The sequence below is a fragment of the Hoplias malabaricus genome, chromosome 2, assembly GCF_029633855.1.
Source record: "Hoplias malabaricus isolate fHopMal1 chromosome 2, fHopMal1.hap1, whole genome shotgun sequence".
Classification (NCBI taxonomy): Eukaryota; Metazoa; Chordata; class Actinopteri; order Characiformes; family Erythrinidae; genus Hoplias; species Hoplias malabaricus.
In genome coordinates, this window is record NC_089801.1 from 41,860,925 (window position 1) to 41,873,417 (window position 12,493).

Sequence of the window (12,493 nt, forward strand, 5' to 3'; positions counted from 1 at the left end):
AGCATACCAGCGAATAGGTGTTATGTCCATGGGGCTAGAACTGCAGGCCTGAGAAGACTCAGGACCCTGGGGGCTCAAAGCAGGAGGGGAACTGGAAGCTGGAGTGAGACTGAAGACAGGAGCAGGACTCTTGGACTTCTTCTTTTTGGTCTTTTTTGAAATTCTGGAACAGTGCACTAGAGAGTCCCTGCACTGATCCCCAGCAGTAGTCAGTTCAATAAGTCCAATAGATAATCCCAAATCACCTGATACATCTCTGATATGGTGGGTCATTCTGTAATAATGCTGGGGTTTGTAGGAGTGGTCAAGGAGTAAGGGAAGGAGGTATATGCAGGAGAGATTTTTTAACAATAAACGAAAGGTAACAAGACAGAGGCAAGCTAACACTAAACATTAAACAAGGCTAAACACTAAACAAAGCTAAACAGTAAACAAAGCTTCTAAACATCAAACACAGTTAAGCATTAGACAAAGACTATACAGAACAAAGGGGTGAAACACATAGCAAGGTTAAACATAGAGAAAGACAAAACACAGAGCAAGGTTAAGGAACAGTCACATAAAGCACTGACAGCACACATACATACAATGACCCACAAAACAGGAAACACTGACAAGGACTATATAAAGACAACACCAACAAGAAACACCTGGACACTAATTAAGACACGTGACACTAGAAACACATGAGAAGGGTATCACATGACCAGGGGCGCACAAACAAGAAACCATACAGAACAGAACACAAATCTAAGCACATTACAAAGACAAATTTCAGGCTGAGACAAGCGAGTCCCAAGCCGAGTCAGGAAACTCTTAAGCTAAGATATGATCTAAGAAATGCAAGTCCTTAGCTGAGGCAAGTGAGTCCTGAGGTAAAGACAGGCAAGTCTCATTCAAAGATAGGTATCACACAAGCAAAGACACCAAGGTTCTTAACCAAAATAAGCAATTTCTAAATGATTAAATGCACATCCCGAACCAAGAAAGCTAAGTTTAAAGTGTGTGTGTGTGTGTATGCAAGAATGTTTGAGATGTCTGTGTTATATTTGTGTCCCTGAGAGGAAGTGTGATATATATATATATATATATATATTCTGGTTTTATCTGCTTTAATGCTGCATATGGAGCAGGAAGCTGCACCTGCCCACAGCTCCGCCCCCTCTGAATGAGGGTGAGAGTTTGGTCAGCAGGATCCTGCAGCTTGGCCCTCCAGGAACCAAGTTCCTCGGGTAGGATATAGTCGCCTCCAGAAAGACCTGCTTTACTGTTTATTTATTTTTTATCTCTTATGTTCTGTTGTCATCTGAAGTACACTGCTAGTTTGTTGTTTTTTTGCTTGTGTTTCTCTTTTTATATGTATAAATTTTTGTTATTAAATGATTTGCTGTTTCCACTGATTTCTGCTGAATAATGTCCTTGCCCAGCTCTGATCTAGTATTGAAATGTACAACACACTTTTTTTGGTTCTGTTCAGTTTTACAGTTCTGTTCAGTCCTCCATGTCCATGTTCCATGGTCTGTTTACACACACTGTGCTGATGCAAGACTAGTTCAGTTAAAGTAATTTATCTAAAAGTTAATACTATATTTCAGCATGTCTATGTGGGCTTTCATCAGCATTAGAGAGAAAGGACCTTATGGATCATTTTATTTTATATTTAAGTAGAGAAATTTTCAGCATGTCCTCCTTCATTTTCTAACAATTCAGGACATGGTTTATATCTACATTCTGACTTGTCACTGCTGTTGTTTTTGTTTAGCCCAGTGATTGTGGAGATCCCTCATTTTGCAGCACTCCGTGGTTGTGAACGAGAGCTGGTAATTTTGCGCAGTGAAACAGGCGAGAGCTGGAGAGAGCATTACTGCGAATACACAGAGGTGGAACTCAATCAAATCCTCAATGGCATGGACGAGGGTACACCATAAATACCAAACCCTACACAGTACACACTAATCACAAATCCACAACACAAAGCCAAAACAATCAAGTCCTGTGCTTAGACAGACTAGCCCTGATCTAAGACAGACAAGTCCTAAACTAAGACAACCAAGCCCCGCTCTAACACAGGCAAGTCCTCAAATAAGACCAATACAGCCTAATAGAGGCAAATTCCAATTAAAGACACAAAAGTCCTGTGCATAATAGGTCCTGATTTGATACAAGCATGTACCAATACAGGCAGGTTCTGAGCCAAAACAAGCAATTCTGTAGCTAAGACAGGTAAATCACAATCTAAGGCATGTCCTGAGCCTACACAGGACTTTAACTAAGACAACCAAGTCCTTATCTAAGACAGAGAAGTCCCAAGCTAACACAAGCAAGTCCTGAGCCAAAACATGCAAGTCCCAAGCTAAGCTGCTTGTCCTAATTCAAGTCAAGCAAGGTGTTAAACATGACAAGCAAGTCCACAACACAGGCAAAGAGCTCTGTGAAAAATTGGCAATGGCATGTATGTGGGTACACCATAAATAACAAACCCTAAATACTACACCCTAATCACTAATCCACAACACAGAGGAGGAACTCAAACAAATCTTGTGTGTTCTAGATAGCAGTCCTGCTGCAGTATGATGACAGATGTACTGTTGTTGCTATGTTCTGATTGGTTCAGAGCTGGACTCCCCAGAGGAACTGGAGAAGAAGAGAATATGCCGCATTATCACCAGAGATTTCCCACAGTACTTTGCCGTGGTGTCCAGGATAAAGCAGGACAGTCACCTGATTGGACCGGAGGGCGGCGTTCTAAGCAGCTCATTGGTTCCTCAGGTTCAGTCCGTATTCCCAGAGGGAGCACTGACCAAAAGGATCCGAGTTGGACTGCAGGTCTGCAGGCTGTACTGTTCAGCTTTGATTAAACTGGTCAGATGTTGTATTATCATTTATATCATCACTGTTTAAATAATACAGGGCGTCACGGTGGCACAGCAGGTAGTGTCGCAGTCACACAGCTCCAGGGACCTGGAGGTTGTGGGTTCGATTCCCGCTCTGGGTGACTGTCTGTGAGGAGTTGGTGTGTTCTCCACGTGTCCGCGTGGGTTTCCTCCGGGTGCTCCGGTTTCCTCCCACAGTCCAAAAACACACGTTGGTAGGTGGATTGGCAACTCAAAAGAGTCCATAGGTGTAAGTGTGTGAGTGAATGTGTGTCTGTGTTGCCCTGTGAAGGACTGGCGCCCCCTCCAGGGTGTATTCTTGCCTTGCGCCCAATGATTCCAGGTAGGCTCTGGACCCCCGCGACCCTGAATTGGATAAGCGGTTACAGATAATGAATGAATGAATGTTTAAATAATACAATATGTCTCCATGTGGTCGACAACTGAACACATCAACTACTAATCACATCATATGATAATAAATTCTAATATGAAGGAATTGTGTCCCTGAAATTGGATGGTGATACTGACAGTGTATCTGTGTGTTATTGATGATGTATGTGTGAGTTATTAATGAAATATCTGTGTGTTATTGATGCTGTATTGATGGTGCCGTATCTGTGATATTGTCAGGCCCAGCCAATTCCAGAGGATGTGGTGAGGAAAATTCTAGGAAACAAAGCCACATTCAGTCCCATCGTGACTCTTGAGCCTCGGAGACGAAAGTTCCACAAACCCATCACCATGACGATCCCCATCCCCAAAAACTCCACCAATCACGGGACAGAAGGCATGTTCTCCGGGGACATGCCTACACTTCGTTTACTCTGCAGCATTACTGGTTAGTCACCATCATTACTATCACCATCCTTTTCTTCATCTAAATGAAATCTATCTAGCCTTTAGTGTCAATGTTCTCTGTGTGTGTGTGTTTGTGTGTGTTTTATTTTCCCAGGAGGCACCACTCCAGCTCAGTGGGAGGATATCACAGGGTCAACACCTTTAAGCTTCATCAACCAATGTGTGTCTTTTACCACCAACGTATCAGCCAGGTCAGCTCTCACCTGCAGTTTAGTTACAGTGTGGTGTTGGCGTAGCGTTGACTAGCACAAGGTTGACAAATGTTGTTGCCATGGTAGATGGAGATTGGCAGTGTGATGAATGATGTCGTTGTCATAGGAGACAGGTTTGGCAGAGTGATAATTGATGTTGTTGCCATGGGAGATGGGGTTTGGCAGCATAATGGCTGATGTGGTTTCCATGGGAGATGTGGACTGGCAGAGTGATCACTGATGTTGTTGCTATGGGAGATTGTGGTTTGGCAGCATATTGGCTGATGTGGTTGCCATGGGATACAGGTTTGGCAATGTGATGACTGATGTTGTTGGTATGTGAGATGGACTTTGGCAGCTTGATGGCTGATGTGGTTGGCATGGGAGATGGGGAATGGCAGATTGATGACTTATCTTGTTGCCAGGGGAGATGGGGTTTGGCAGAGTGATCACTGATGTTGTTGCCATGGGAGATGGGGTTTGGCAGTGTGATGACTGATGTTGCCATCGGAGATTGGTTTGGCAATGTGAGATGGGGTGTGGAAGCTAGATGGCTGATGTGGTTGGCATGGGATATGTGGACTGGCAGTGTGATAATTGATGTTGTAATGGGAGATGGGTTTTTCAGAGTGGTGACTGAAGTGGTTGACATGGGAGACGAGGTTTGGCGATGCTGATGCACTGTAGTTGTGCGCAGGTTCTGGCTGATTGACTGCCGCCAGTCTCAGGAGTCGGTGAACTTCTCAGCGCAGGTTTACCGGGAGATCATCTGCGTCCCATACATGGCCAAGTTTGTAATCTTCGCTAAAACCCTGGACCCCATCGAGGCCAGGCTGCGCTGCTTCTGCATGACGGATGACAAGATGGACAAGACCCTGGAGCAGCAAGAGAACTTTACAGAGGTGGCACGCAGTAGGGATGTGGAGGTATGGGCAATTCATCTTGGGAAATGTAGTATCTTGTAGTATCTTTGTCTGTTTAATTTCCTGATGTAGCATATGATGTAGAGCAGGCATTGTCCACCAGTATCTCTTTAACAACAGCTGAGGGACAGAGAGAGACAATAAGTGATTGTAGAAGTTGAGACAATGTCTTAAACACATCCATGACAATAAACACACACACAAACACTCACACACATACATACATACACTTTTGAGACATGTGTGTTCTCTGTGGTACAGGTTCTGGAAGGGAAACCGATCTTTGTGGACTGTTTTGGGAATCTGGTTCCTCTGACTAAGAGTGGGCAGCACCACGTCTTCAGCTTCTTTGCTTTCAAAGAAAACAGACTTGCGCTCTTCATCAAGGTGAAGGAGCACAACTGCTTACTTACAGCATTACACAATTACACAGTTAACAAACCATTAGAGATTACACAATCCATAACAAATATACACTAACCTTTACACACTTAACCCTTTACACAATTACATAAACCGTTGATAAAAACCATTACACATGACCCAAACTGTTACACAATGACACATCTCTAAACAGTTACACATTTACTGACTTAAACATTTACACAAGTAAACATTAAGGTTGAGAGGCATCTTCTTTAGCACACCATTCCATGTGTAACCATCCTTTACTGGTTTACTCCTGGCCACATCCAGACATTTGTAACCTGCTTCTTTATCCCCAATGTTATTAATACTGCTACCACATTATGTAGTTCACAATGTTGCAATTACTCGTTAAGATTTTAGGCTTCCTGTGTGGTTTAAAGTTTCTTGGCATTCCATATGTTCTCTGACCATATGTTTAGGAGTTACTAACATGTATAACAGCCAAACGATGAGTCTTACTGTAAAGTGTAAAATACATCAGCATTCATACATGAGTTACTAACGCATATAAGGGCCGAAACAGTCTTACTGCAAAGTGTAAAACACATCAGCATTTATTCACAAGTTACTAACACTTATAATGGCCAAAACAGTCTTAGTTCTAGTGTTAAACATTACCAATTAACGAGCCACATTTATGTAATAAAATTACACACAATGCAAAGGCAACAGGAACAAAGTTTCATTTGTACAATACGAATACAAGTACAAACACTAAAATTCAAACTGTCTTAACTAACACTGAAAACTTCAGTTTTTTGTGGAAATTTAATTAAATTTAAATAAAATTGTCTTATAAAATATGTAAAACATATATAACAAAAAAAAGACCTAAACAAGCCAAAATATAAACCCCATATACAGGATGGGCCATTTATATGGCTACACCTTAATAAAATGGGAATGTTTGGTGATATTAACTTCCTGTTTGTGACATATTAGTATATGGGAGGGGAGAAATTTTCAAGACGGGTGGTGACCATGGCGGCCATTTTGAAGTCGGCCAATTTGGATCCAACTTTTTTTTTTTCAATGGGAAGAGGGTCATGTGACACATCAAACCTATTGGGAATTTCACAAGAAAAACAATGGTTTTAAAGTAACTTTATTCTTTCATGAGTTATTTATGAGTTTCTGACCACTTATAAAATGTGTTCAAAGTACTGTCCATTGTGTTGGATTGTCAATGCAACCCTTTTCTCCCACTGTTCACACAATGATAGCAACACCGCAGGAGAAATGCTAGTACAGGCTTCCAGTATAGACAATTGCCTTCCATATCACCAATCTTTCCCATTTTATTAAGGTGTATCCATATAAATGGCCCACCCTGTGTGTGTATATATATATATATATATATAGTTTTGGAAATACCTGGAGAATGAAGAAATGGGTTTTTGGAATGATTGGAGTTAAAGAAAGGAGGAGGACACTAGTGCTGAAATGATCAAGATACCATCTTGTTCCTCTGATCAGAGAACATGTCCTCTGGCAGGAAGTAGCATAATAAGTGATGAGTGAAGGGCATACAGTGTTGCACTGTGAAACATGGGGAACAAGCACTGCACAATAAATCACAGCAGGTACTTTATGGATCCTTGGTCAGGTTTGAGGACTATGAAAGGACAAATCCATAGACTGAGGGGAAATTGTTGAACGAACATCTCATGGTTCTTAAATGTCTTCTTCAGCTTGGCTCTCACCTCAATTATGGGCTGCTTCAGATGCTTGATCAAGGACATACAAAAAAGCCTTTCTGGTCTAAATTGCATGTTTTATTACACACTATATCTGAATATTAATTTCAGTCAGGAAAGTGTTTCTAAAGGAATTAATGAAAATGTTTGCTTGTTTTTTGTGTGCAATATGACAAAATTACTTCAGCTATGTGTGTATGTTAGTAACTCATGAATAAATGCTGACTCTGTTTTGGCCATTATAAGTGTTAGTAACTAGTGAATAAATGCTGATGCGAGTTACACTTTAAGACTCATGTGTTAGTAACTCCTTAACATATGGTTAGAGAACATATATGATGTTAGACTGATGATAGACTCTTAAAACCATATGTTAGCGCCCGCCCTCTCCGTTCCTCAAAGGAGCGCCAACTAACACGGCCAACCCCCCGTACAGGTCAATCGAGGCTATTCTCATCTCTGGTACGACACTGGTGGAACGAGCTTCCAAGCACTATCAGAGCAACAGAAACCCTCTCCACATTCAAGAAATCCTTGAAAACCCAGATCTTCCGAGAGTATCTCTTGCACTGAAAGTCTTTCTTTAATGCACTTACTTCCTGGCATATTGCACTCAATGTAAGGTATTTTGTATAAATTGTGCTGTAGTTTGAATGTTAGATTCTCTTTTGTAAGTCGCTTTGGATAAAACCGTCTGCCAAATGCATAAATGTAAATAAATGTAAATATGATGCCTGGAAACATCAAACCACACAGGAAATCCTAAAATCTTATATATACATTGAGATCTACATAGTGTGGTAGCAGTATTAATAACATTTGAGATAGTTAGAGCAGGCCACAAATGTCTGGACGTGGCAAACAGTAAATCAGTAAAGGATATTTACACATGGAATGCTGTGCTAAAGTTGACGCCTCTCAACCTCAAGGATCACAGTAGTGCTATCTTCATGTCTGATGTACATTAGCACCTTGCAACATTATATCCATACCTGTCACAAACATGAGGAAAACTTCATATGTGTTCAAAATGTCAAGGTAGAAAATACTGCTAAGATTTTATAATGTGAATTTTGGGGATTTCATATGGTAAGATACATTACATTATTATTAAAAGAAAACACTAAAATAAAATAGAAAACATCTATTGGTGGTTAAAAATCGATTAAAATTGGTGATTAAATAGTTAAACTTATTAACAGTTATGTGATGAAGCTGACAGGCTTTATGTTCACTGATGGAGAATACAAAAATAAATGATTTTACAAGATCAGTTTAACAGTGTAGAATGATATGGGTTCACTATTTGGCAAACAACAGATGACTGTTTTCCATTCTATCTATGTGTTATAAATGGTTATTAATGAGTTGTTAGGTGATTTCAACCTAAATAATAGCATTAATAAATAGATCCATCCATCCATTATCTGTAACCGCTTATCCAATTTAGGGTCGTGGGGGGTCCAGAGCCTACCTGGAATCATCGGGCGCAAGGCGGGAATACACCCTGGAGGGGACGCCAGTCCTTCACAGGGCAACACAGACACACACATTCACTCACACACTCACACCTACGGACACTTTCGAGTCGCCAATCCACCTGCAACGTGTGTTTTTTTTTTTGGACTGTGGGAGGAAACCGGAGTACCCGGAGGAAACCCACGCGGACACGGGGAGAACACACCAACTCCTCACAGACAGTCACCCGGAGCGGGAATCGAACCCACTAATAAATAGATGATAAACCATTTATACAGTCTATAAATGTGCTGAATTACTGATGCTTTAGTTTATTGATTGATTAACTGATTGCTGATACCAATTGTTGTGTTTATCTGTGATCAGATTAGAGACACTGCCCAGGAGCCCTGTGGACGTTTGTCTTTTACCAAAGAGCCCAGGACCTACCGCAGTCTTACCCACAATGCAATCTGCAACCTCAACATCACTCTGCCGCTCTATTGCAAGGTGAACATCCTGGCTTCACAGCATTAACCATCAGAAATGTTTAGATGCTGAACAGAGTTCTTTTTTTTTTTTCTTATTAAAAATACTGAACATTTATTTATTGTTTATTGGTTTAGATACCTTTATGTTAATCTAAAAAACAGCACTTATTATTAATTCCCTTCTCTGTTTTCTCTTTGAAGGAATCTGATTCAGATCAAGATCCTGATGAAGAGGTAAAACTGCTTTTTGTTCATTTCAGAATCAGGGTGAATATAATAATAATAATAATAATGGTATAAATATTAAAAATTCAGTTTTTGAACATGCATTTGTCATGTATGCACAAATTTACATTTGTTTTTTGTAATTTCTTTGGTTTTCAGAGCGACAAGGCGCGTGAGAAATGTAAGAAAAAGGCTGTTTTTTTTCCTGTTGTGTTTAAATGGAATCATGTTCTTAGAAAATGGATCCTTGATTGCTGAGCTGTGGCTGATTCCCCTCCATTCTTCTGTTTGTGTTTTCCTCTAATCATAAATCATTCACTAAGCAGTCGTTTTGATCAGCTTTAGACACAGAGTGTTAAAATAATAAGATATAATTTGTTAGTAATTAATAACAGATTAATCAATTAAAACTTCCCCAGCTCTGTGTTAGAGAGGATACTGAATGAAGCATTATGACTGTTCTCTGCATTCTTCTGTCAGTCATACACTGCACTGGACTAAGTTAAACATCAGGATTTGCTCAATTACCTAAAAGACATTGAGTACATGTCAGCACTTGTTTATAATTTCATATTCAGAAACTTTGGTCAGAGCTTTAATTGTCTACAGAACTCTGAGATACGTTTTTTGTGTTAGAGTTAGGATTAATGTAAGAGTAATGTAATGTATTAGAAGTAAGGTCTGAGTTAGGGTGAGGGTTGGGATTAAGGTTAGGTTTAGTGATACTTTTTTTTATATAAATCTAAATTCATATTTAGGAAACATTATTACACAGTTTTAGAAGTCTGTAATCTCCAGTTTTATTCAGACTTAATCAATAAACTTGTATGTTTTGTAGTATAGGACAGAAAACATTGTTTTATTGAATCTGTAGAAAATATAAGGGTTTACATTTATAAATCAATGCATGGACATTGGATGCCTGTTCTGCATGGAAATAACTTGACTTACACATGTTCTGTGTGAGCTCTGTGTGTATGGAATCCTTCTACTTTATGCATCTTTATGATTTTATGGACTTACTGTTTTGTTTGTTGTGATTCTCTTTGTGTTTCATTTGACTCTTTTCGTTTTTGTCTTTCATCAATATCACAGTCTTCACTGGACACTTCACAATTTCAAAAGCAGTTTATTACTGAACAGACTGTGGCGGAAATGTCGTAGCATGTTGGAGTTCAAGCTTTATTATGAGCTGAAAGGCCAGGGTAAATCCACTGGGCAGACATAAAGTACATTTGTCTGGATATTGTGCCTCAGCTTGATTTGACTGTGGAACAGAATGCTTTTGTTTATGTTTATTAGAAGTTCTAGAGTGTTCTGTCCTCATTAACCATGGTACTTTCAAGGTTGTAGGAAATTCTCTTTGTTTATCTCGTTGTTTGTGTTTGTCTGGTCAGTCTGCTGTTTCTTACAGGGGATACAAAAAATCTTGGAAATGTTTAAAATGTATTTATTCCGTGTGTGTTTATGTTGACATTAGCTCTTCTCCATGTGGAGAACAATCTTGAGATGCCTCTGTGGCTGTTTCTGATTGATGTGTCCATTTGTTTTTGTATTCAGCTTTCTCTGTTAGTCCCAACTCCTCCTTCTCCTTCTTCGTCTTCATTCATGTGTATGAATGGATTCTCTACTGTAACATGTTTAAGCAAGTTATTTCCAGCCCATCGTGTATCAGCTCTTTTTTTCCCCTCTGCTTTGCTTTAGCTGCTCCCATGCCCCCAGATCCATCTTTGCAATCTAGTGATTTACTAATTTTTCAGCTTCATCAAATTTCTATCAATCCTCTCAGAGGAAGACTATTGTATTGCTGCTGCCCTGATTACTTTCCTCATGTCTTTTGTCCTCTTCATTTCCCTTTTGTTCTTCAATTCCATTTTACTCTCAAAATGACAAGATGAGGATGAAAATGAGTCTACAGATATGCCCCTCTTAGAAACACAAAGGGATTATGAACCAGCCACACTCGTGAGTCCAGACCTTCTCTCAGATGTGTCCGACATGAAGCAAGACCTTCTCAAAATGTCCACCCTCCTGACCATTGACCTTTCAGAGTATTCTCTGAATGCAGTTGAAGATGAAAAACTGAAATCTGGAGGTTCAAGAGAGGAGGAGGTTCAAGAGCCTTTTGAGATTGTGGGAGAAGTGAAAGAGGATCTGGAGAAGGTAGACCAGATTCTGAAAATTGGAGAATTCAGTGGAACAGAGGATAAAGACACTCTAAAAAAGTCAAAGTCTAGTGAGGAGTGTCATGTACTTCATAAAGACCAAGAGGCTCGGGAAACCAAACACAATGAAACTTTTCAAGTTCAAGAACCTCTCCTCACAGAGGTCAGAATCAAAAAACCAACTATCTCCAGTTCTCCACCAAAGAAAGATGCATCTGAAATGGTTTCACACCTTACAACTGACTTAGAGATGTATCTCCAGGAGATTCCTTTGAGAGCTCATAATGCTCAAGAAATGAAATTTGTGGAAGAGACTTTTACAGAGGTTGTGTTGCCACATGTTCGGAAGCGCCGTACTCCTCGAATCACAAAACCTGCAAGAAAGAAACTAAAAGAGAGAGAGTATGCAAGTGGAAGCTCAGAAGATGAACTTGAAAGAATGAGCTCTGAAGAGTCACTGGATGGAGACTCAGTCCAAGTGGTAGCTTCTGGACCAACACCCATGTCCCCTAAGGTTGAAGAGACTCCTATAGGCTCCATCAAGGACAAAGTCAAAGCTCTTCAAAAGAAAGTGGATGAGAAAGAAAGAGAAGAGACTCTCAAGAAGCAGATTAGACCAGGAAGCCAAAAAGTGATCACTATACTGAGCAAGTCCTATTCAAGCATGAGAGAACAAGAACAGTTAGACACAATGCCTCCGAGGTCTCCAAAATCCCCTCGATCCCAGACAGAGAGAATAGAAGAGACCATGTCAGTCAGGGAGCTGATGAGAGCTTTTCAAACTGGACAAGACCCATCAAAAAACAAGACTGGACTTTTTGAACATAAAACTATTGCTGATTTAACTGTCTCTTTTACAACATCTCAGGAAGCTCTGGATGTTCAAACCCATGATACTAACCATGACCAAGTAACACAGAAATCAACAGAAAAGACAGACAAATCATCACACATTGATTTCGACCAGCATCATGACACAGTGATTCATGAAGGGGTTGCACATGGACAGTCAGTCTTTACCTCAGAAATCACAAGTGTGGGTCAAAACATTATCCCAGCAGCTGAACAAGTGATACCTTCAGATATTTCTCCTAGAGACAAGGAAGACTGGAAATCAGAGGCACCGCACTGTCCAGGAACAATAGACATGCAGACTGGAGAATTATCTCAAGCACTAGAT

At 40.2% G+C, this 12,493-nt stretch overlaps 1 protein-coding gene across 2 annotated transcripts in view; it reads left to right on the forward strand.

The window, feature by feature from the left end:
- LOC136686113 (ankyrin-2-like) overlaps positions 1-12,493 on the forward strand; it is a 113,046-nt gene that overhangs the window by 87,359 nt on the left and 13,194 nt on the right. For both annotated transcript variants that reach the window (XM_066659660.1, XM_066659661.1), the window contains exons 30-39: positions 1,134-1,232; positions 1,763-1,917; positions 2,615-2,826; positions 3,507-3,714; positions 3,829-3,925; positions 4,623-4,851; positions 5,110-5,235; positions 8,820-8,942; positions 9,125-9,157; positions 9,308-9,329. In XM_066659660.1, the coding sequence (XP_066515757.1) occupies positions 1,134-1,232; positions 1,763-1,917; positions 2,615-2,826; positions 3,507-3,714; positions 3,829-3,925; positions 4,623-4,851; positions 5,110-5,235; positions 8,820-8,942; positions 9,125-9,157; positions 9,308-9,329 (1,304 nt within the window). The remainder of the gene's footprint in view (positions 1-1,133; positions 1,233-1,762; positions 1,918-2,614; positions 2,827-3,506; positions 3,715-3,828; positions 3,926-4,622; positions 4,852-5,109; positions 5,236-8,819; positions 8,943-9,124; positions 9,158-9,307; positions 9,330-12,493) is intronic.